General features: G+C 37.8%; 1 protein-coding gene across 1 annotated transcript; it reads right to left on the bottom strand.

Annotated features, from left to right (window-relative positions):
- Positions 1–5587: 5587 nt before the first annotated feature.
- Positions 5588–22861, bottom strand: prkci (protein kinase C, iota). Its single transcript, XM_043216879.1, has 18 exons — positions 22526–22861; positions 18286–18407; positions 16855–16944; positions 15428–15478; positions 15216–15301; positions 14952–15089; positions 14629–14686; positions 13706–13761; positions 11883–12059; positions 11055–11152; positions 10733–10819; positions 10457–10592; positions 9840–9927; positions 9519–9644; positions 9344–9423; positions 9094–9183; positions 7488–7603; positions 5588–7197 (listed from the first exon to the last, which is right to left on the bottom strand). The coding sequence occupies exons 1-18, from the start codon at positions 22603–22605 to the stop codon at positions 7110–7112; spliced, it is 1767 nt and encodes a 588-aa protein (XP_043072814.1). The 5' UTR covers positions 22606–22861; the 3' UTR covers positions 5588–7109.
- Between the last annotated feature and the right edge of the window lie 1226 nt (positions 22862–24087).

Raw genomic sequence — 24087 nt, forward strand, 5'->3', positions numbered from 1 at the left:
GGCAATAAAAAGCATCCAGAACAGTTTTTGTGTTAGGCACAGTGCTAAACTAGACGACAGAAACATTTTCACCTCATCAGGATAATCTAATTTGAGACCAATCGATATAAGGAGAGTTTCTCGGTGGTTTAGTGAGCTGTTTTTCTGTACTGACAACATGCCGAATCCGTCAACGCGTTAAATGAGTCAATGCACTAATAACGTCGGTTTAACACACAGATAACCAACAGCAACCGTAACTAACAGCGAGCAGCCATTTAGTCCCGTCCAACCACAGCAGGCTTGAGATAAGATGTAAGAACTGTACATAATAAACCACCACGTCTATGAAAAGATCGAATCACACGCACCATCTATAACAAGAGGAAAAGCTGACTGAATAATTCGATCGCAAAAGCCTGACTGACACTGACGGAAACGGAATTTCCGAGAATGAATATGAAGGCAAAATGACAGATCGCAGCCCCAAAATCAGCGCGTGCCAGTGAGGTTTCGGCCAAAAAGCAGCGCCGAACACGTTTCGTTCGTTATTCACAACATGCGCCTCCGTTAGAAACACGGTACCAAAAACGCGAATTCCTCGAAATAAAAACGACCGTTTCTCCCTGGTTACGCTTTGCCAAATTTGTGTGACAGCTCAAATAAGACTCACCCTGACCACAGACGTCGTTTCGTTTCCTCGTAAAAATAACTGTTTTACAGAAACACTAACAAAACGCTGTCTATTCTTAACCCTGAGCGACAGCGTCGATCTTTTTACCCCGAGAAGGGCACCGCGGCTCTGTCCCCGCCTCTATCCGTCTCCCTCGTCTCATTCTCTGGGCACAGCTGCGCTGAGCCCCCGCGGTGTGACATTACCCATCCCCTCGACCGGGAGACCCTCAACACAACTACAGAAAAACCAACCACATACATTAAATCCCAAATATGTCAAACGCCAGCGAGGGCTTGAATTCTACTTTACACGGCAGTGAATCATTTGCCAAGCCATTTAGTCTGACACCTGACCCTCCAGAAATATTAAACAGCTATCGCCCCCAATTGCGTTTCTGTCTTTTTTTCTTTTTAATATAAAAAAAAATACTACGCATAACGTTGATCGGGTTAAGGATTTAAATCAAAGACCAAATCATCCAAGAACGGACGATGCGTCTCTTAAAAATGATCGTTCCTTTTAACGTTCAATATGCGTTCCTTTTAAATGGCACATCAAAACACGTATCCCACCGACGCATACGTTACATTTAAACAAAGTACCTTGCCTTAATAGCAGCACCTAAACCGGTTTTACATCTAAAAGCTGGCTCGCTCGTACAGACGGCTTTAGCAGTGCGGCTAGAACATTTAAACCTTAGCACGCGCTAACCGAGCTAACGCTACAAATCCCGTTCCGAGCTCGAAAAACATCACATAACCGTTAAAAACCACCAAAAACTATTAAAAAACAACACCCAAGAGAATCCGCTGAACCTTGCAGTAAACGAAGAGTGTGTTTAAACGAGCTTGTTATCGCTTTTTTAAAGGGACTCGCCTCAGGATGATCGCTCCTGGTCCGCTGTCTCTCTCCGTCTGACCGTCAACAACACGCGCACAGACTGAAAGCCTTCAGACAGCGCGAGCGTCACGGCGGATGTCGCGCGGGCGTGTCTGTCTGTCTGCCGCCCTCCCCCAATGTCTTGTGAAGTTCAGACTTGCAAGACTTGAGGACAGGTATTAAGGTATAATTTTACGCGTGTAGAGGCATCTGTTTGCATACGGCATCTGGTAGGAAGTTTGTGTTATACGCGGCTAATTAATGGTTTTGTTACAAAGACGTCTCTAAATAAGAGAATTGTGTTGGCCTATCATGAGGAATCGTAAGCCGAATTTGAATCACTTTGTGGTGACAGAAAGGAGTGAATGGAAATTAAAATGTCATTGCCGCCATTTCCCTAGTATGCAATGATTTGGCATGATTTATGATGAATACTGAAGGGCTGCGTGAGCAGATGTCTGTAAATGTTTCACAAATAATGAATCATGTGAAATGTTTCATTTGAATGAAATTCCTTTAATCTTAACGCTTATATATTATATATTCTTGAGCAATGACTTAACATAAAATCTTGTCTGGGGGCAATAATTATTTTGTAATAATTTACTTATGATATGTTTAATTATATTTTTAATTAGTTTTATTTGTATATTTATTTTTTATTTAATTTTATTTTATTTACATAGCAATTTTATTGCTTCTGCTTAAACTTATAATTAATTTTCTGAGGCAACGTTTATAATTATTTTTAGTTTAGGTTTTGCATCTAATATTTATTTTTTACTCAAATGTTGTTTATTTTGTTTGCTTGTTTTTTTTTGCTATTGTTGTTAATTTTTTTGTTTACAACTAAAATGTATCTTTCATCTTGCGCAGAATTAAGATGCTTAAAAAAAAAATTATCGGATATGATGTCTGCACTGACTTATTATAAACCACCAAGACATGTTTATGGACATTAGTTTGAGTAACTGTTATGCTAGTACAAATGTTGTGGAGGCTTTTGCCAAGGACATTAAGTAATAGAACATTCTCTGTGGCTGAGTAATGGCCTGGATCCGATCCAGCAGTTTGCTTGGTCCATGGGGCTTCCACCATCCAATGGGCTTCTTTTTTTTTTTCAATGAACCCATGATGGGGTGCTGGGATCACCTTTGGTTTGGTATCCATCTCTGTGTGAGCCATTTGTTAGGTGTCATTTAAATGTTAAATGAGAGAGGCAGAGCTATGAGGGCCTGAATTCAGCCCATTCACAAACACCATCCGCATTAACACTTTTAAAGGCTTCTCCACCACACTGACCCAGGTCATGTTCGGGCGAGATGGGTTTGTGAAGATTTGAATAGTTTTGATGTGCTTAGAGGCGTTGTGTTTTTGTTTAGACTGAATATTCACACAAAAGAGCAAGAGGTTGTGTTGACACCTGCCTTGGAAAATCGAACATTTAAGAAACTAAAAAGTGGGGTTTTTTTGCATTTGCCAGAATATGCGAAACAGCAAAAGTCTGATTTTGAGCCATGGAGTCTTGGATATGGATTTTAGTAGTATGTTAGTTTAACAGGAATATTCTTATATTAATTTAGATAATAACCAATAAATGTACGCAATGACGACGACACTCTGCAACTGCAACATTTTTAAAATTATTTTTGATTAACTGTGTGTTTATATAATGAAGTTTTTATAAATTATTTGTGACATCCTGTCACATAGATAATCAATAAATAGATAATAAATAACATTTTATTTAATAAACATGTACATAAATGTATACATTTTAATTTTAACAAAAGTATTTTTTGCGTGAGTGTTATTAGCTTATTAGTGTCATTTTGTCTGTTTATATATATATATATATATATATATATATATATATATATATATATATATATATATAGGGCTGAAATCGTTGGAAATAACACGGTCATGTTACTTGTCAATAACACACTTTTATCCCTGCTAACTCTGATCTGAACATGACTGATATGATTTGCTGGTTGAGTATAAACAATTTTTTAGGAGATCAATGTCACCCGTCTGTGTGAGGTTTGATGCACCAATGATCAAGGCCCATTTCAGCCGCGTTTTCACCATTCGCTGCAGATAGCAAGGTCAGCAGATGTATTATGAAAGCAGGTGCGCCCACACACACTGTGTGCTGTGCCTGAACTCCAAACAGCGCATTGATTTTTTTTTCCAGAGGGTAATAACATCATCCCGGTATTGTGAGGAGTAATTTAAACTTAATATGGGTAATTACTCTCCAATAGCTGATAGTTCATTTAAAGCTTGACATAATGCTGTTTGCGTGCAGGAGAATGAATGATAAAGAATGCCAGGAAAATGGATTAAGCGCTGATGGGCCACACAGTTAGTCAGGCAGCTGTCTTCATTACAGACTATGGGACTAAGCCCTAAGCACCCCCCTGAGGACGTAGCTTCAGAGAAAATCTATATAGAAATGCATCATCAGACAGCAAGACAAACAAACGCTTATCGCCAGCACTACTGTTACAAGGCAGACTTGTGCTACCTGCTCTGAAAAAGAGTTTCGGTTGTTGCTTAAACAGACGATCTAAAGAAAACACACCTGGCTCTCCTTCTCTAAAGAAGGATTCGGAATGGCAGATGTTATTTGTGTAAATACGCTGTAAAAATTCAGTGTTACTTAATACTTCTTTCACTAAGTGTTTGCTCTAACTACTAAAAGTGAAATAAAGTGATAATGCATTAATACATAATAATACGTAATACAAGTTAAATATAATAAAATTGATAATACACAGAATGACTATAACTTAATTTAAAATGTAAAAGCAAACTAAAAATTGGCTACATGAAGAAGAGTGCTGTCAAGTAATTCATCTCAATTTTAATTAATCTCAATAAAGGTTGTGTTTTCATAATATGTTTATGTAGTGTGTGTGTTTTTTTAATGTGTATGTTTAAATACACACACATACAGGATACATTATGTAAAAAACTTTTGGATGTGATTGTTTGACAGCAACTTATAAAAGTAATTAAAATATCAATAAAACTAAAACTGTATCTCCGTGATCCCGAATAACACACAGCCGTGTTTAAAAAAAGGTCACCTTTTTAGCATACAAATTAATTTGAAGGATTTGGTGCTTCTGACAAAAATGGAGTCACAAGCAAAAGCTGGCATTATTTTGAAACAAAACAGAACCTCTGTCTGTTCTCAACCACTAATCAAACAAGGTCACGTCTCTTCTTTAGAGGGCAAACCCGCTCTTCCTTCCACAGGGAATCGTGTGCCCTGCTCTCGTGAGAAAGAGGACACGGGGACAATGTCACAGAGCACAGCCTGGTGCAGGAAAAAAAAAAACACACATTCACATTCATCGTTCCTCACGGATTTCCAGTAATGGCCAAAGTCATACAAGGTGAGCCGTTTCATCGGCGCTGTCAAAGCCAGGCGCGCGAGGCGAGGTCCTCAACCATCTGGCCAACAACATGCCTCTCCACAAACAGGCATGTTATACATATGTTTATTCAAATCGCAGGAAGCGGATTTTTTCGACTCTGGAGTCAGATAACGTACGCTTGGAGGCCGCTGGTTCACATCACCGCGTTAAATTTTTAATATCATGTTTACATATCAGATAGAGCGATTACTATTTGATGCAGACGGTTCAAGCCCAAAGGAATTTACAGCAATGGCTTGATTGATGTAGAAGCTTCACACATTTTTTGAGCTTCATTTGTTTAGTCTACAAATGCGCATTGTGTCACTTGCGAGATTGGTACTGACGTTAAATATGAAACTAGATATAAATATTAAAAGATATACTGTATACATAATGAACTAGCTCGAGATGGCAAACGCTCGCCTGCTTTAATCACTACGATACGGTCGTTACAGAAAAAGATCCTCTCGTATTGTTTTATTTAACAGATGTCTCATCAAATAATAAAAGCACACGCCAATGTTTTTCATTGCGTGCAACACATTTTACACAGGACATTATAAATAGATACGAATATTGTCCGATCACAACAGAACAAACTGCTTTGACACTTCAGAGATGTTGGGTTTTCCTTAAATATTTTTAATTAGGTGTTAAAAAAAGTGGTACAGTTTATTCTAGTCAGTTGATAGTGTTTTTCAGTGTGCATATTAATATACAGAACATCAAAAAAAAAAGAGAGAGAGAGAAAAAAGGTCCACTTCAGCCCCCTGACGCTTCTTTAAAGCATATTAGCACATCGTTTACTTTATTCTGGGAATGCGTCGGGGGCTTTAAGCGATTCAATCATTTATAACGCCGGGTTGCTAACGAGCAAGCTCGAAACCAGTGTGAACATCTGTGAAAATATAAGCCGATACGTGCAACGGTGAGGAACGAGACAGGGCGATGCTGTGCTTAATGTCATCATTTGGTCATTATTGTCAAAGGTCCTTTCAGTGTAACGCACACAAACAAACAATAACGCGTCCAGACATGATCTGTTTTCAAAACCCTCCGCTATTGACAGGGCCGCTAGGGGTAAACACAACCCCTCTTTGTGCACCACGCATCTGATCAGACCAGATATCCCCCCCAAAAAGGACAAAAATAACCAAAAAAAGCTTTTCCATGACTGTAATGAGAAACAACGAACTCGCGTCCATTGCCGTGTACAAAATTATATAAACGGAATATCATAACCAGAAAGGCAATGCATCACATTTAACACAAAAGCAAGAAATATAAAAAAAAAAAAAGAAAAAGTGAGAAATACTTTACACATGCAGCCGTTGAAGAGTAAAAACATTTGTACCTCGTCTCTATGGAGAGCACTGACAGGAACTTTTTTTTTAAGTCTTATTTTGGTCCTGTGTTGAAGAAAGCTGTTGTATTTCACCCCTCCTTATACAGAAAACTTCTCCGTTCACAGTTTGTCAGTATTTACAACAGTGTTCATTAGTGTTCCCCGCTCCATTCTGACAAGTTTGATACCCACTTTCGATCTAAAGCGAGGCCACATGCCCAATCATCATAAAACAACTTCTTGATTCAATACATTGCGCGCGTTCTATAAAGATGACAGTATTCTTAAATAAAAAATAACAATAAAACAAAGCATAAAGTCTTTCTTCCTTACGCTACACTTTTTTTTTTCTGAGGAGAGGCAGAACAGATAATCAGAAAGTCTTCAAGAATATCCCATGTGGTATAGAGTTTAAAAATGGCTTACTATATATGCTCCATGGATTCTCTTTAATATGTACAAATAAAGTGTGTATCAGACACCATAAGCATTAGGAGGTCCTGCGTACCATCACGGTCATTCTTTTCCTTTAGTTTGCAGAGTGTTCAGTAACCTAAAACTGGCATTACGACGCACAAAGGCACCGATAAATTTCATCAGTGCTGATTTACATGATACAAAAATAAACAAGAAAAATAGACTTAAGGACTAGTGGTTACAAATGGCAGAAAGTGAAAGAGGTTTGGCAAAGTTAATGATTCATCTGGTCCCAACAAAACTGTTGTTTCCTTGATTGTTTGTGACCATGCAAATAAAGGCAGCGATGATATGCACGTAACAGAAACAGGCAGGCCGCTCAAACGCACTCCTCCGCAGACATCAGAAGAGGGTTGATGTACTCGAAGCCCTCAAACTCAGACTGGTCGATCTTCTTTACAGCATCACTGGGAGGGAGACAAAGACACAATCAATCAGGATTAACTGCTACGGCACATTTAACTCGCTACGGCTTTCGAACAGAGCCCGGGCTGTACAACGTCTTCTTGGAAAACAGGGATATATGGAAACGAGGGAACTCTGTATAATGTGTCATCAGAGGTCGTAAATTTGATATTACTTCCTGATGAAACCTGCATTGCTGTGGTAAAGATCTGAAGCAGATTAATGGTGCCCGAGGTCTGATTCAGAAAGCCCGAGGTGTGACACAGACAGATGCACATGAACAGACACTCACTCATCGTCAGGCGTGAGCTGAATGGGCTCATTGGTGAACTGGGCATCAAAGTTATCCAACCCAAACTCGCCGGAGATGTTGGGCTTGAAGGGAGGAACCACTTGCTTCTGCTCCATCTGAAATACAGTTAACATGAGTCAATCAACGACTCTACGGTTGTGTCATAAAGCGGTCTCGCACTTCAGCACGCAGAGCTCATGTTACTAAACGCTAAGCAGTAACTGCATATGGCATTGCTTTTAAAAGAATAGAAAGAAGAAAAAAGTCCCATCTAGGCAACATTTATTTAAAAGTAAAAGTAAAAGCTGTAATATTCTGAAATGTTATTGCAATTTAAACTAACAGCTTTCTGTTTTAATATACTTTTTATTTTTGTGTCTTCAGTGTCACATAATGCTTAAGACACCATTCTGATATGTTCTAATATGTCAATAATGAAAACAGTTGTGCTGATTGACATTTTTTGCAACCTTTGAGACTTTTTTTTAGGATTCTTTAAGAAATAAAAAGTTAAAAAGGACAGCAGTTATCCAAAACAGCTACCCTTTTTAACCACCAGGTCAGTTTTTTTTCTTGTTTTCTCCAAAAACCACTGAAGAGCAATCTCAATTTATTCAATATATTTAGGCAAACCGATCCTTTCGGGGATTTGTTCAGTGCTGCCATTAGTTTGGCCTTCTCAGGGTTGCAAGGTCAGGATCTGCTCCCCCTGCAGGCTGTCTCAGGCACTGCATCCTGTCTGAGTAGAAAGTGTAATCCGAGCCCTTCAAACTGCCCTGACCGCCACTTTGTGTGTGTGTGTGTGTGTGTGTTTTCATCCAGACCAAACAGGGACAAGAGGTCACTGTGTTCGTCTGAGTCTCGTCTGCTGGTTTGACTTAATTTAAACCTGCCTCACACATGATACAGTTCACTGTCACAACCTCAGACCAGAAAAATCAATGATTTGACACCTTATCACCTTCATTAAATCACTGCCCTTATACGTGATAGTATATGTCATGATACAACCACGAACCACCAAAAGGGTAACGTGACGTCTGGCAGACTTGAATTATTAGAGTATTTAATAAAATGAATGTGTGAAAATGTGAATTGCTATTCAATGCTGATTTCAATCAGGAAATGCAGAAACATTCAAAGGCATGGTTTACAAAATATATAAATAAAATGATAATAATTTAGTCACACTCATGCCATCTCAAACCCTTATGATGTATATTAAGATAATAATATTATCAATAATAATAATAACAATAACAATAATAATAATAATAATGTAGGACAACACTCTAAAGACTGTGGAAAACATTGTAAAAATACATAGCAGGAAAATACAGGTGTAAATATTGACTACATTTAAAGCTTGCATTCTTGAAATTACATTTGAAGTGGTTAGTGCTAATGTCAAATTACATGAATGAGTAATCAAATGGATGGCTGCTCAAGGTCATAAACAGCACTAAATAGTTCTTTAGGCTCCAGTAAGTCCTCTGTTTAGTTTCACTAGCGTCAGACTACAGTGAATGACTCATGCTTCCGCTGCGGGCTCAAGTCAAAACATCCAATAAGTCAGATAAAGGAAACAGAGATAGTGGTGACTCACAAGATCCCAGTCTACATTTCGGAAAAAAGGATGGGCCGTGATGTCTGCAAACCCTGTCTGAGGGTGACATCCGAGGCGTTCCTTTGGCTCCTTAAAAAAAAAAGAAAAAGGAAAAAGGAATCAGTGAGAAGAAACAAAACAACAAAGAAAAACAAAGACAGTAGAGTGTATGAAATAGGTGGGTAACAATGATTATGACAGGTCCATGTGACATAAGGATATTAACATTGATCTGTCTAGTCTGCTTCACCTTGTTGAGGAATCCCTTCAGCACGCTAGCGGCTTTAACCGATAACGATCTGGGAATTCTGATCTGCTTCTCCAGAATCACTGTAAATGAGGAAGAGCAAAAGTAAATAAATAATGGGATGTACTGAGAGATGCTGAAAATATTTTTTGAAACGCGTATGCTTGCGGTCCTGTACCTTGGAAAAGATAATCTTCAGTGTTTTGGTCAGGGTTATCGGAGCTGCCTACTATGTCAAAAGGTGACCTCCCAGCCATCATCTCGAACATCAGAACGCCCAGTGCCCACCAGTCCACACTAAAACCTGTAAAGAAAACATACAAAGTTGAACATACACATACACATCTTAGCCTCTGTAATGGGAAGCTTAGCACTGACATAAACTCAAATGACAGAAAGTCATAAAGTAGACACTAATAGCAATAAATCTATTACGCACTGAGCACTAGAGCTCATAGTTGCCAACAGAAAGGCTTGTCTGTGTGTGAACTGTGCTTACCGTAGTCTTCTCCTCTCAGAATCTCTGGTGCAATGTAATTGGGGGTTCCACAGAAAGTGCTGGTTGTGTCTCCTGGTCTCAGTCCCTCCTGCATACAAGATGAATATTGAAACAAGCAGATACACAATATGACTACTGATCATTTTTTAAAGCGAGCGGCTATACTTATAATCTTTTTCTAGATTTCTATCAGATATACAATATTAATGGCAAAAAAACACATGCATAGCTTTATAGTGCACAAAACACCGGCGAAAGTATTGACCATGTTTTGGGAAATATATCAGGCTTTTTGTAGACATATTTCTCAGATCAAGTAGCCTATAGGCTGAGGAAATCATTAAATCTTGTTGATATTGTGTTTACATAAAAGTAGCTTCCAACTCTTGTATTTATAATAAAGTGCACCTAATAAAGCACACATATCTAGGTTAACATTAGGGCAAACGGCCATGTAGAGTTGCTACTACTCAAATGTTTCAATCATAAAGCCATACTTGAGGTTAATCAATGATTAGCAAACATTTTTATGATTTTCAACGATATTCTTGTCAACAGATACGACTTAATCAATATGGCACCTTATCAACTGAGACAATTAACTTATTCAGACATACCTTACACATGCCATAATCAGTGAGTTTGATGTGTCCCTCTGACTCCAGCAGAACATTGTCCAGCTTCAGGTCCCTGTAAATGATGCCACGCTCATGGAGGTAGTTCAAGGCAAGACTGATCTCTGCTGAGTAAAACCTGCAAGCAGAGAAACAGTGAATGACCACAATTGTGTTTCTGTTCCTATGTTGTGTCATTCAGACTCAAGATAATTGTAACCCTGCTCAGGCTGTTCATTGACATTGAATGTTACTGATAGACCGCTCACATCCTCATACCTGGCATGCTCTTCCGGAAGTTTTCTCTGTCGCTGCATGTGGAACATTAGATCCCCTCCATTCACATATTCAATTACAAAGAATAGCCTGTGAAAGAAAAGCATTAAATAATCATTAGCCTTCACCAAAGGACTCAATAAAAATGTCCTGAGGACAAAAATAAGAGCTTTTATATATATATATATATATATATATATATATATATATATATATATATATATATATATATATATATATATATATATATATATATATATATATTTTCATTCCATGTCCCTACGTCTTATACTTGTATGTTTGAATGAAAAGAATGAGTATAGACCTGCTCTCTGTCTGGAAGCAGGAATGAAGTCCCACCAGGAAAGGATGGTTGGAAGCCTGCTCAAACACATGCTTTTCTGTTTGAACCCAGTCAATATCCTGAAAAACAAGAAAGAGAAGTACAAACACACACACACACACAAAAATCAATCTCCCATTGAAAAACAAGAGCATTCTTTCTGTCAGTAGGGGAACATTTGGAAGGACATTCAGGACTGTATCGAGTTGAAATGCCTCACAAGGCTGAAAACTGATAAAGGTTTAAAAGACGGGGGCACCAGGTCTTCCCAAGGAGCTGCTCATGGATGTGAGGAGACTCACAATGGATAGATACAGAATGAAAAACTAGGACCTGTCATTGACAGCCTGGTAAAAATACCTCTGACCGTGAGACTCGCTTAAAGAAGCACTGCAGGGCCAGCAGAGCGCAGCTGCCATTATTGACCATCGGCTGCTGCTGTCAATTCATCACACAAGGCTTAAGTGCATCTAATCAGCGTTAAATGCCCACTTCATCAACATCTAGTCATCTGTATGTGTGCTTCAACACATCTTGGAAAAATTAGAGCCAGAGGTAGCTCCTTGCTTGTTTTATTCTGCAGTCAAGATTCAAATTATAAGGTTGCTCAATAATTTAGCGTGACAAGAGACATTTCAAGTTGTGAAGTGTCAAGAATACGTTTAACCTGGAACACAGAGTTAGGTGTAGCAAGGTAGTCTGGGATGTGGTTCATCTTCATATGGATGCAAGTTTTATATAATTAATTTCTATAATAATATATCAGTGGCATATTTGTGCATTCCCAACGTATGAAATGTGAAATGTCACCTCATCATCATTCACCAGCTCCTTCTTCACCACCTTCATGGCATAGATGCGGTCTGTCTTTTTGAGACGCACCAGCAGCACCTTGGCGTAGCTGCCTCTGCCAATCACTCGAAGCAGGTCAAAGTCCGTTAGCCCCAAACTAGACACAGCCTTCCCTGATTCCCGACTGCCCACAGCCTGAGGGATGGACAAAGAAAATAGTAAACCACCAACATCTTCTGTAAACCCATGTCGGAGCACATGCACGTACACACACACACACACGCATGCACACACACACACTTCAGTTCCAGCATTGCTAACTTGACAGCGAAGTTGGTACTGTGTCAAAATAAAATACAGTCAACATCAGCACACCCTCTTCTGTGCCACCATTGGATTGTAACTGAAGTAACTTACAAAGCCTTTAATTTACATAATAAATAATAGTTTAACATTCAGATATGTTATACATCCCAAATATGAAAACATTATGAAATTACAGGTGGAATTGCCAGTATTCGTCGTGCATGCAACGAACAGAGATGCCCCTACTGCGACGGTTCGGTACGAATACATGTATCATGCTAGACCTAATATATTATAATTTCAACCTTATTGGTACATTGTAGCATTAAAAGTCTGTGTGTAATAAATTTTATCTTAAATACAAATATTTAAATATAAATACAAGTAATACTTTTTTTCGTTATGTCTATGTAAAATACTGTTCTCATTTATTACAAAAACTTTAATTGATCTTATTGGAGTTAATTTGCAATGTAATCAATTAGATTAAAAGTGTTAATTGCTTGACAGCCCTAATATATATATATATATATATATATATATATATATATATATATATATATATATATATATATATATATATATATATATATATATACACACACACACACACACACACACACACACACACACATATATACACACACATCTATACATATATATACATACATAAAAAAAAAACTCTCTCTTCTCTCTGGTTTACATCTCTGTCTTGTCCTTTCCCTCTTTACGATTTCCCATGACTGCGACAGAGCTACAGGAGCATGTGCCCTTAATCAGATTCTAATGACCCTGATAGAAGGTTACTTTATTAGCTCTACTAAAGGAAATCAATACAGGGCGAATGAACCTTGTGCACACCCCCATCCCTTTCCCTGAGTGACAACTTCAGCCGGATCATCTGTCTGAGAATGGACTGCTGAAACCTCATCTAATCAAACGAAACATTCATATTGGTGCCATTTACACCTGGTACTAACACTGATTTAGACCAATTAGATGAACAAGTGGACATTGCTTAAAACAATGTTGTTGTGTGACTGGTTATAATGCACTAAAAAAAACAGATCTGTATTGCATTTGTAGAGTAAATGTCTTATCTGCCCTGGAGCATCAAACATGCAGAGAGATCATCAAACATGCAAGTGACCAGCTAAATATGAAAAATAACACCCTTTTAACCCATTCAATACAACTATGGGACAGTATAAATGTATTTATGGAACAGTGAAAATACAATACTAATACTAAACTTATGGTTGTCTGTCTTTCTTTGATTTCAAACTTTAAATTAGGGAATTTTTTCTGAAATAAACTGCAGGGTCACAGTAAAGCTTCTCTTTAGCTGACAACAGATTTATAAACAAAAGGAGAAGATGTCTGGCGTGTCATGTTTTCAATGCATGTTAAAAGCGACTTAGGCTCACTCCACTTGCAGAGATAGAGTTCGTAAGAAGCGCCATTTACCAATTGGGAATGAATCAACTGAGATGGATGTTAAAACCAGGAGTAAACAAGACCGCAGCGTGTCTTACCTCATGCTCCTCTCCCTCGTGATTGATACTTTCCGTTGAGTTCTTTTTGTCTAGAACTAGAAAACAACAAAGAGAAACAGGGAAAGTCATCACTCAGTGACCTGTGGCCATTATTCATTAATACACTAACAAAAAACTAATTCTCAAGCCTCTTAACCAAACCAGGCACTTTGATAAATAAAGCACTTTGAAAAAACAGGAGGATTGAAATTTATCTGACCAGCACTGTAAATAAAGCCTTGAGCACGTTCACGTCATTAATTCCAACAAACAAGCTTAATCTTGTGAGAAGACTCACGCCTGTAGGCTGCTCAATGCATCAATCTGTTTCAGTCCAAGCACATGCCTAATTACTAAAGGGAAACATCGGCTTAGCCCATCCAGTCATTTAAAACCACTCAAGATGAAAATCAGTGGCATCAATGAGCCACTATAGATCTTAGCAAATCAATTTAGCAACTTAATGAATGCAATAACTCAGATGAATGCAGTTTAACACCTCTGCATTACAAGTTACTTTTCAGTTAGTGACACTGCTAACAAAACACATGCCAAGTTTATTTGCTTGACTTTTGCAAATGGATCTCTGGGTAAAATGTTTATGTAATGTATAAACTGACTAAATGAAAAAAAAAAAAATTCTGAAATCTGAATGTAGGTACAGAAGGTTGATTATTATGTGACCCAAGGAAGAATCATTTAAACTCAGATAAAAGGCCTTAAGAAAATTCTTTTGAAAATTGATTGCGAGTTTAATTGAAAATTTCAAAAGGACATTCTTTCCTGAAAATTGATTTTATACAAGTATTAGTCTGCTATTCAAGCACAAAGTAGTAAGGAAAACGTAATAAACACACTTGACAGATATATAATGACAAGTTTGTGTGTAGCACTTGACAAAAATAGATGAGAGTCTATAGTACCTTGATCAGCGTGCTCTGATGGAGTGGACCCTGGGTCGATTCTTCCAATCATTGGGTCCTAGAAAAATTATACGAAGGTTGAAGTTGAAAAAAAAAAAAAAAAAAACCCACAGACTAAAATTTATTGTGTTATTAGCAGAAAATGCATGTCCAACATGTCTCATATATATATATATATATATATATATATATATATATATATAAAAAATGGAACGTTTAAAGTTTCCCCATTCCTTGCGTTTCTATTTATTGAATATCTGGTTATACATTTAGCTACCATTAAGAATTTTACATTTACTGAAATACTTCTACTAATTTCTCACCTGTATTACCTGTCTACCACACTCCACTGTGACCAATTTATGGCATTTCTTGTGGACCAGCAGTTTACAGTTTATGCACTTGTATCCCTGCCTGCCCAGGCCCCAGATACGATCTGTGCAGATGGCACAATGAGCACGCTGTACACAACAGAAAACATAGGAACAGGAACAATAAACTATACAGAAGGCATGTGCATATAATTCAGACAAATTAAGCAACATAGCTGGTTTCAGAGGACAAAAATAAATAAATAAAAAAAGTACCCTGTTAAAACGTTTGGCCTGAAATGCATGTCCATTGGCATAGTAAAGTTTCCTCCAGCGCCGAGCTCCACGACGATATATGGACTCTATTAAGGCATGAATTACACCTATTAATTACCATCATTATAACCCAATGTATGCTTTCCAGTAATATAAAGTGCAAAAAAAAAACATTATGATCTAAATAACCATAAATGACAAAATGCACATACTGTCTTCTCCCGGACAGGGCATGCCAGGCTTCTCAGGTACACAAGGAAACACTGTGGAGAGAGAGAGAGAGACTGTGAAAAAAACACTGACAAAACATTTCCAGAATGACCTCTCTGTGACCTCTCCTCATCTGACAGCGGATAAGGACTTTGGGGTCAAGAAACAGACTCTGTCCAGGCCTGTGAGGTCAGCTGGTGTGGAGAGCGGCTATTGACGAACAGTCGGTTGGGGTCTTTTTCTGAAAGCCCTTGTGGCCAGACGTCTCCTCCTCAGCATGACTAATTAACTCACACAGCAGGCAGAACAATGTATCTCTGTCAATCACACTCTGATTCCCATCTCTCCTGTACACTAATGATCTAAGAACCTGTATGGTGCTACAGGGTGTGTTATAAATAAATAAATACATGTACCCAAGCTAGAACATCAGAATGTGGAGCTTGGTCTGAGCTCATTAGCAGGGGTCTGCTACACTGCATGTCACATGTCATGCTTCAAAAGACATGGCTGTTATGTTATAACGCGGCATTTGATGTGACAGGTTTCCAGCGACAAGCTGAAAATCTGACACAATGTAAGCTAGTCAGAAGATATTTGATATTTAAAAGGTACAGAATTTAGTACAGAACCAGTAACGCCAGTTAAAAGAGAACCAGGTGCCCAGCAATGTGAATTAGTTTCCAAGACCATTAAACTGCAAAATATGTTCCATTTGCATAAGAAGATTGTTTGTTCTTAAGGTTTGTCTGCCTTAATGTGAATGAGTCATTTTTGTCTACAACATACAATCGAGTATGTGTGGTGCATGTGGCCTTTTCAGCGTCTGTTGCCTCTACAATTCACATGAATTTATCTTTTTAGTCAATGAGCAGGACACTTTTATCCAAAGTGACTTACAAATCAGCAATCAAAACCAACAAAACAGCAACAACATACAAGCACTATGACAAGTCTCGGTTAGCGCAACATGCATGCATGCATGCATGCATGTATATATATATATATATATATATATATATATATATATATATATATATATATATATATATATATATATATATATATATATTTTATATATATATATATATATATATATTTTTTTTTTATTTATAACAAAACAACAAAAAAAAATATAGAATAATTTTTTTTCTTATTTTTCTTAAAGAAACAAGCAGATAGAATAAAAAGGATGTTTTTAATAAATAAATAAAAGTTTAGTTCACTTTAAAGAAATAAAGTAGAGAACTACATTACTAAAAGTACAGATAAATGTACTTAAGACCCTGTTTTTAGATTTTTCATATCACATCTGCTTAACACATGGTGTAAGGTTCATCTGTCACAATTCTTTCAGGAACCTATAGAATGACACAGAGTACAAAATCATACACAGCCCACCAACATCAAAAGCCAAATCCCAGCATACCGTGAATAATGAGCTCCGAGTCTTTGTTGAGTTCATAGAGACGTAAGGCCTCCTCCAGCTCCAGCTGAGAAGAAACGGTGCATGGATCCCCTACAATGACAAGCACAGTGAACACTCGCTAGAAAACGCCACTAAGACATCAGAATAAGAGACTTATCTGACACTGCAAAGAGCAACAGAGAAAGTGAGAGAAATAAAGTACGACAGAGAAAGAGACAAGAAACAAGCCCCTGCTTGTGATTCTACCGATTTTGGGAGAGTGTAATGCAAAAACCCATTTTTCACCACGAATTAGTAACAGGGTCTGTGGTGTTGTCGGACGTTGACGTCAATCCTGTTGTCATCCAAAGAGCAGCCTGTGGCACCGACAGTCACCGCTTGTGCAGACATCACAGCGGAGGCAATGAGTGACGGCGGGCATCGATGCCAAGGCTTGTGCAGACAGACGGGATTAACTGCTCGCCATGACGACCCTCTCAGATCAGCTATGCTAATGAGCAGCGTGACTCTGGGCTCAGCGTGGAATGGTGAAGATTTTGGTATTTAAATGAATGTACTCCCATCACCATTTCCCATCTCGCATGACTAATGCAGCAGTTAATCATCGCACACAGTCAATCTTTCCGGAGTAAAACCTGCTCCCCGCTGTGCGCTGCATTCATATTCACTTTATTCCTCGTGTAAAATCCATCCATTTTATTCCTGCCAGTGGAGTCCAGGGTAATTTTGAGACTCTAATGCAATCTACCAAAACTGGGTTCATTTGTAATATATAAAAAGCTGGTGCAAATGAAGCAGACGTTTCAGTAGAATAGCAGGGGGAAGCTTGTTGCTACGGTGACAGCTAGAAGAACAGAATGAGAGGCCACATTTAAACATGGTACTACCATCTGTCTCAGGGGATCTGATCACAGGTGGACAGCACTAAATATAGGTTCAAACAGAGTGCAGTGCATTTTGTCATCACTCAAACCACAAATGGAGGTAGTCAGAAATAAAATGACCATACTGCATTTATAATGTAAACGCAAACAATGCACCTAGGTCAGTGGTTCTCAAAACAAGGCTCGCAAAGCTTTCATTTGTGGCTCGTATGGTAAATGATGCTATCAGATATTTCATAAAAACAAGCATCTTGACCAGACACAAGTGCCGACTGTAGAACCCATAAGTTATAAAACATCAAGAAAAAAGTAGATAATGAGCAAAAATGGACAATGATTGGTTTGAGTCCAGTGTGTAGTCATTAAATCAGAGCCTCTCTTTAACAAAATCTGATCGCAAGTGGTCACAGGAGACGAATGTTAATGTCAGGTGTAAATGCCAATTATCTTGGCTGACTGCATGCGATCGGATCACCGGGGACAGATGTTAATACCAGCTGTAAATAAGGCCAGAGAGAGTAAAGAATCACAGTTGAAAAAAACTAACCTTCCTCATCAATCCATTTCATGGTGAAGAGCTGGTCATTGTCCATGGAGCACATGTCCCGCACCTCATTGCAAAGCCCCTCATAGGAGATGGAGGGATCGAAATGTGTGATCATGATGTCCCTAAAACAGAAAAAGTGACAGTCATTAAGGCAAGTTTACATATATAGCACATTTCATACAATATGGTAATTAACTGACATGTATGGTTTATATTCAGTGAGCATGTCTGCAGTGTATTTAGATCCTAGTCTATTGTCTGCTTTATAAACAGTAATAGTGCTTTAAAATCAATCCTAAATGTAACTGGAAGCCAGCAAAGGACCTGGTGTGATATGCTCGTATTTCCTGGTTCTAGTCAGAATCCTGGCAGTGGCATTCTGGATCAGCTGCAGCTGTCTATGGTTTTCTTAGGAAAGCCAGTGATGAAACACTTCACAATACTCCACCCTGCTGGTTATAAAGGCATCAACGAGTCTTTGCTGGCAGCAAGCATCTAATTCTTGCAATGTTTCTGAGATGATAGTATGCCAAGTTAGTTACTGCTTTGCTTTACATGACTACTGAAACACCATAATTCTTGACTTTAGTTGTCTGATAGGTTTGCATTCACCTTGAGTACTTCGTCTTTGTTTCCAAATGCAATGACTTCAGTTTTCTCACTTTTTAACTTAAATTTTTGGCACAATCGACTGTCAATTTCATCTATGTACTGGCAGAGGGTGTGAATGGAACTGTAGTTATTTGGTGATAAGGCTAGGGTTTTATCTGCACAGCTGTGATAGGCAGTTTGGTTCTTTCTCATTTCCTTCAGTGGGATCATATACGCTAAACAGGAGTGGCACAAGAATTGAGCTTTGTGGGACACTGCATGTCATGGACGTCCAAGTAGACTTTTGTTGACCTAGTTTTCCATCTTTCTAGAACTATGTTGTGATCAACAGTGCTAAATGCAACACTGAGATCTAGTAGAACTTGTACTGACACCAGAATCAGAACTTAAGAGGAAACCAGACTGAAAATTGTTCTTGTATCCAATTCAGTTCAAGTATCTGTATTCTACCTAAACTTATTATAAATATGGGGAGATATTCAGTAACCTTGTGTTTGGTAAAATTTATTCAAAACACAATCCCCCTCTGTTAAAAGACAAAAAGAAAAATACAGTACAGCGGGGAGTATCATACAGTGAGTTTCTGGGAAGCTGTGTTGTATTACTAGTGAATTCCCATAGTAGGAGGCACCCTAGCAGCTTCTTTCCCTCTGTTGACTATTGTGTTCACACTGTTTTGGTTAATTATTGACAGCAGGGGAGTCCTTTCCGTCTATGAGCCAACGCGCTGACCCGCACATGCCTTCAGGTGGCCGCTGAGACTAGTGGGAGTGCACACACCACCTTACGACAGAATAACAAAAGGCTGGATTTATCTGATCCAGGACCATTATGAAGAAGCTACTGTGTGAATGTGCATCTTCGACATTCTATAAGCTCTGCGTCTGTAAACCGTGCATTAGTAATTTTTTTTACAGAGGGAACAAACATCCTCTTTTTGTTGCCTCTTTCAAATGAAAATATTCTGGCACAAAAACTAACACTGTCCCCACTCTCCTAGCATGAACAGACGCAGCCTGCGAGAGCTCAGCATCACTGAAAGGAGGTGGTAAAGCTACATTCCTCGGTAGGCCATACATGGATCGGCTCACACTCCCTTTTATAACAGAATAATGAACAAACATTCAATCCCACTGTCAAATAGGACTTGCAAGAACGTCAAACACAATTTTCTGAACCTGGAGGAACAAACAAAGTCATTGACACTGTGAAAAATATACCATTATTTTAAAGCAAACAACATGTGTATTACAGGAATAGTTTACACAAAAATGACGTTTATGAACGTTTATTCGCCCTCGTGTCAATGTGTATTACAGTGTTTTTTCTCTGGAGCATAAAAGATGATATTCCAAGAAATTTCTCAGTGGTTTATTTTTTGTTTCACCATGAAATGGAAGTCAATTAAAGACGACGGTCAAAAAAAAAAAAAAAAACATTCTTCAAATTCTACAAATCTTCTTTTGCATACCACAGAATAGTTCACAAATAATAAAAATAATAAAGAATAATTGCCTGCCTATATCATCGAAACATTTTTATTGGACATTTCTGTTATCCTGCATTGCAACAAGACTCTACAGGCATTTATTAGGGTTTAAAGATATCAAAAGTTTAAAGCCCCCAATCCAAGCACTACTTATCTGAAAACATGAATTGAACATGTATGCTGGAGTTTAACAGTGTCGATTACAATTCATTTTGAATTTATGAAATTAATAGTGGGCATTTGAACGTATTAGCTTTAGTCAAAAAAACAACAGTTTGTGCAATGTAGAAGGTGTTTTAATATATAGCCTATAAGCTTTTTTTGTTTCTTTGTTTGTTTGTTTTTTGCAAATGAAAAAAAAAAAAATCAAGATGAACGTTTTTGTGAAAAATAATAAGTTACTGTGATATTGCACAGTCACAGAAGAAAAAAAGTCAAAGATTTGGAATGACCTGAGGATAGGTAAATAATTTTCAGTTTTGGTGAACTCTCTTTTATAAGTCAGATGACCATGACATCAGGCAGAGACATAAAGACATAAAGTAACATCTCTTCTGTATTAGACATCCATAAAAAAGATGAGTTGAAAAATGGGTCAAATCCCTTTAAATACATGCTTATTACAGACGTACAACACATAAAAAAGAGCAAAATAAAACACAAGATGACTGACAGAAAGAGAGCAATGAGTGAAAGAACAGAGGGCAGAGGAAAAAAAAAAGATGAGGAGGATAAAGGCTGTGAATTTCATCTTTCCTAGGCTTCAGGGGCTTTCAAACAGAAGATAAAAGGTGCAGCGAGTAAGATGTCCTTCACTCTATTCAAGATTCTACAGCATTCAGGCAGAAACATGCCATTAAGGCCTCCATACACCAAAGGAACAACCTCTGATCGCCTCCATGGCAGCCACAATAGAGGTTTATACTGAATAAGGGATTTGAAATCGGTTCAGAGATTGGCTAAAATGACCTGTTGAAAAACAAACAGAAACCAAAGGGAACACACATACATGGACAAATGGTGGGTTTCAAAACTGTCCACACCCAGGAATTCGGTGCTACTATTTTTATAAGGCGTAAGCCATCAATTCAAGCTCTCCACAGAGCTTTTCTTCAAAGCCAAAATAAAACCAGCTTCACTGAGATTTCAAAAACAAAGTATGAAACTGTGGGATGATAGGTTTCCTTTAAAAAAAAGATTCTAATATTACTTAGGCCAGTTTACACACACAGTGGACTTATCAATTCCCTACAATTATAACAATAATATATATCATCAGCATGCTATAATAATAATTACTTTTACTACTACGTATATGAAATATTCCCCTCAGCAACTGACTGAAACTGACTGAATCATTAAGACAGCAGCACACATACAATAGCATGTGAATAGAACAGTCTCCAACAGGTCTGGCAAAAAGATACTTGTCATACAAGTTTTTCAAGTGCATGACAAGAACACACGTCATCATTAAAGGAAATCTGACTGAAAATCAGTTATGCATAAATGTACTTTATGCACATAAAAGCTATATATATTTACATGTCAACGCAAGAATCGTTCTTTTAACAGTAAACGATATAATTAACAAATTTACAGGTCATTCTGCTAACAATTCACTGATATGCTCGTTTAGAAATAAATATGTCATAATATTAGATAAATAACATGATGGTGAATATATTGTGTCATTAACAAACTGTTTACCTGTATTATCTAATGAGTTTCTTTACAAATATGTGTGACTGTAGTTTTCCCTTGATTATACTGTTATATAGAAACTCCTAAACGAGACATATCTAGCTCCCTGACAGGCGAAGCTATGAAAACATCTTATTATAAGAAATAATTATCTTAACATACAAACATATAATCAGTATATATACTTGAACTACTATGAAACGGGAAGACAGACCAACTGTAGAGAAAGAAATGAAGAAACGGATGTTTTACTGGAGTTGGTTTCAGTTGACAACTTCATCGTAGTTTTGTTTTGGGCTTAGCTAAGACTGCCTGCTAGCTGGCTAATCATTTATTTGTGTACATCCCGAAACCACACAATTAAGAGGTCAGAATAAGAGTATAAGTGTATCGAAACATCTCAAGCGATAGCGCGAAGTACCACTGGCTACTCACCCTCTGTAATAAGCTTTTACCCGGACCTGGTGCGTGTTTTCTCCGGGGTGGGACATAGTGCTGTCCCGCAGCGTGGGCATTATGAACTCCCCGTACTCCGGCTAGTGAGCTAACGTAGCTAATGAGGCTAGCCCGCTGTCTTCTGACGAGAAGAAAAAACAACAACCGGAAACAGAAAACTGGACTTGGTCCAAAATAGAGTTGATCCCGGTGGTAGAATCGGACTGTCTAAAAATATTATTACTCAAGCTTTGACAGAAAATATTAGGACTAGTAAAACTTCTGTGTCTGATGGGAAACACTCCCTTCTCTAGCTCAGGCCTCGAGACGGAATGATCCAAACAGCGGAATGTGGAGGGGGGATGGGGGTTTCCGACAAAAACATTACATGTTATTAGCTACGGTTAGTATCGGGAAAAATAATTTGTCTGGACAGTTTAGAGAAGATGAATATATGAAACGGCCGCAATACGATCAATGTTGGATATACGTTATATTTATTTTTAAATGAGTTGGGTTGGATGGAAGCGTCCGGTGGCATTCCGATTATACCACACAGACTCCGAAGAGGGTGGAGAAGTGCGGCCGAGGAAGTAGTTCGCATCCTCCTGCGAGGCTAGAAACCAGTAGAGATGGGATTTATGAGGAGTTTAACGATTCCAGCTAGTACCAATTCCTCTTTAAGACTTCCATGCTGGTTTTGAAGATGAAAAATAAAATTCAAAGATGTTAATAGAACAAATAGCAATTTAAAAAACCGAATAAAATAAAAAATAATAGTAATGCAATAAAAATATTCTAATACATCTAAAAATGCTTAATAAGTGCAGTTCTTTAAACCAACACTTGCACTCTCTTTTCTAACTCTTGTTTTCAAAAATAAAAAGAGCATCTGACGCTAATATTCTCTATGCTATGCTTTATTTTCTTCCACTTTTTTTTCCCTTTGTATTTATTATAAAAATGACCCACTAACACAATAGCATTTTCTGTTCGTTCTGTTTTTTTTTTACTTGTTTTATTTTTTTTTTTTTTATTTTTAATTAAAAAACAAACAAACAAAAAAACCCTCTAACACTATTTTTTTCCTTTTCTATCAACTTTCTTTATTATGTACTGGGTTAAGGTAACCGAGACTTGTCACAGCATTATATTGCTCTCGTCCTCGTGTTGCTTTAGACAGAAACGTCTGCTTAAATGACTAAATGTAAATGTAAACTGTAGCTACAGCATAACACAGTAACCGAGTCAGACATAAAGAAAATAAATCGTTTAAATAAAAGATACCAAGTTACTGTCATTTGTTAGGTATGTTTTACATTCACTAAAAAAGCCCATCTCATAAGTAAATCGCTCAGTAATCGAAAACTCATTTTTATGATACATTTATAATTCACGGTATTAATGCACCATCTAGTGGCAAAACTACTGTACTGCATTACCCCAGATTACTTGATGCCTGTGTGCTGCGAGCCCAGTCTACTCCAGTCTGAACCATGCTATTTCGACAATATTCAGAGGTTTCAAAAACATAATATTTCGATACGTTTAGGATGTTGCAT

This window comes from Puntigrus tetrazona, chromosome 2, assembly GCF_018831695.1.
Source record: "Puntigrus tetrazona isolate hp1 chromosome 2, ASM1883169v1, whole genome shotgun sequence".
Lineage (NCBI taxonomy): Eukaryota > Metazoa > Chordata > Actinopteri > Cypriniformes > Cyprinidae > Puntigrus > Puntigrus tetrazona.

Coding starts and splice junctions, on each gene's coding strand:
- prkci (XM_043216879.1), bottom strand. CDS start 22,605: ATGCCCACGCTGCGGGACAGCACTATGTCCCACCCCGGAGAAAACACG. Junction 11,153..11,882: donor AGCTGGTGAATGATGATGAG/GTGACATTTCAC, acceptor CTTGTTTTTCAG/GATATTGACTGGGTTCAAAC. Junction 9,928..10,456: donor CTGATTATGGCATGTGTAAG/GTATGTCTGAAT, acceptor TCTTGTATGCAG/GAGGGACTGAGACCAGGAGA.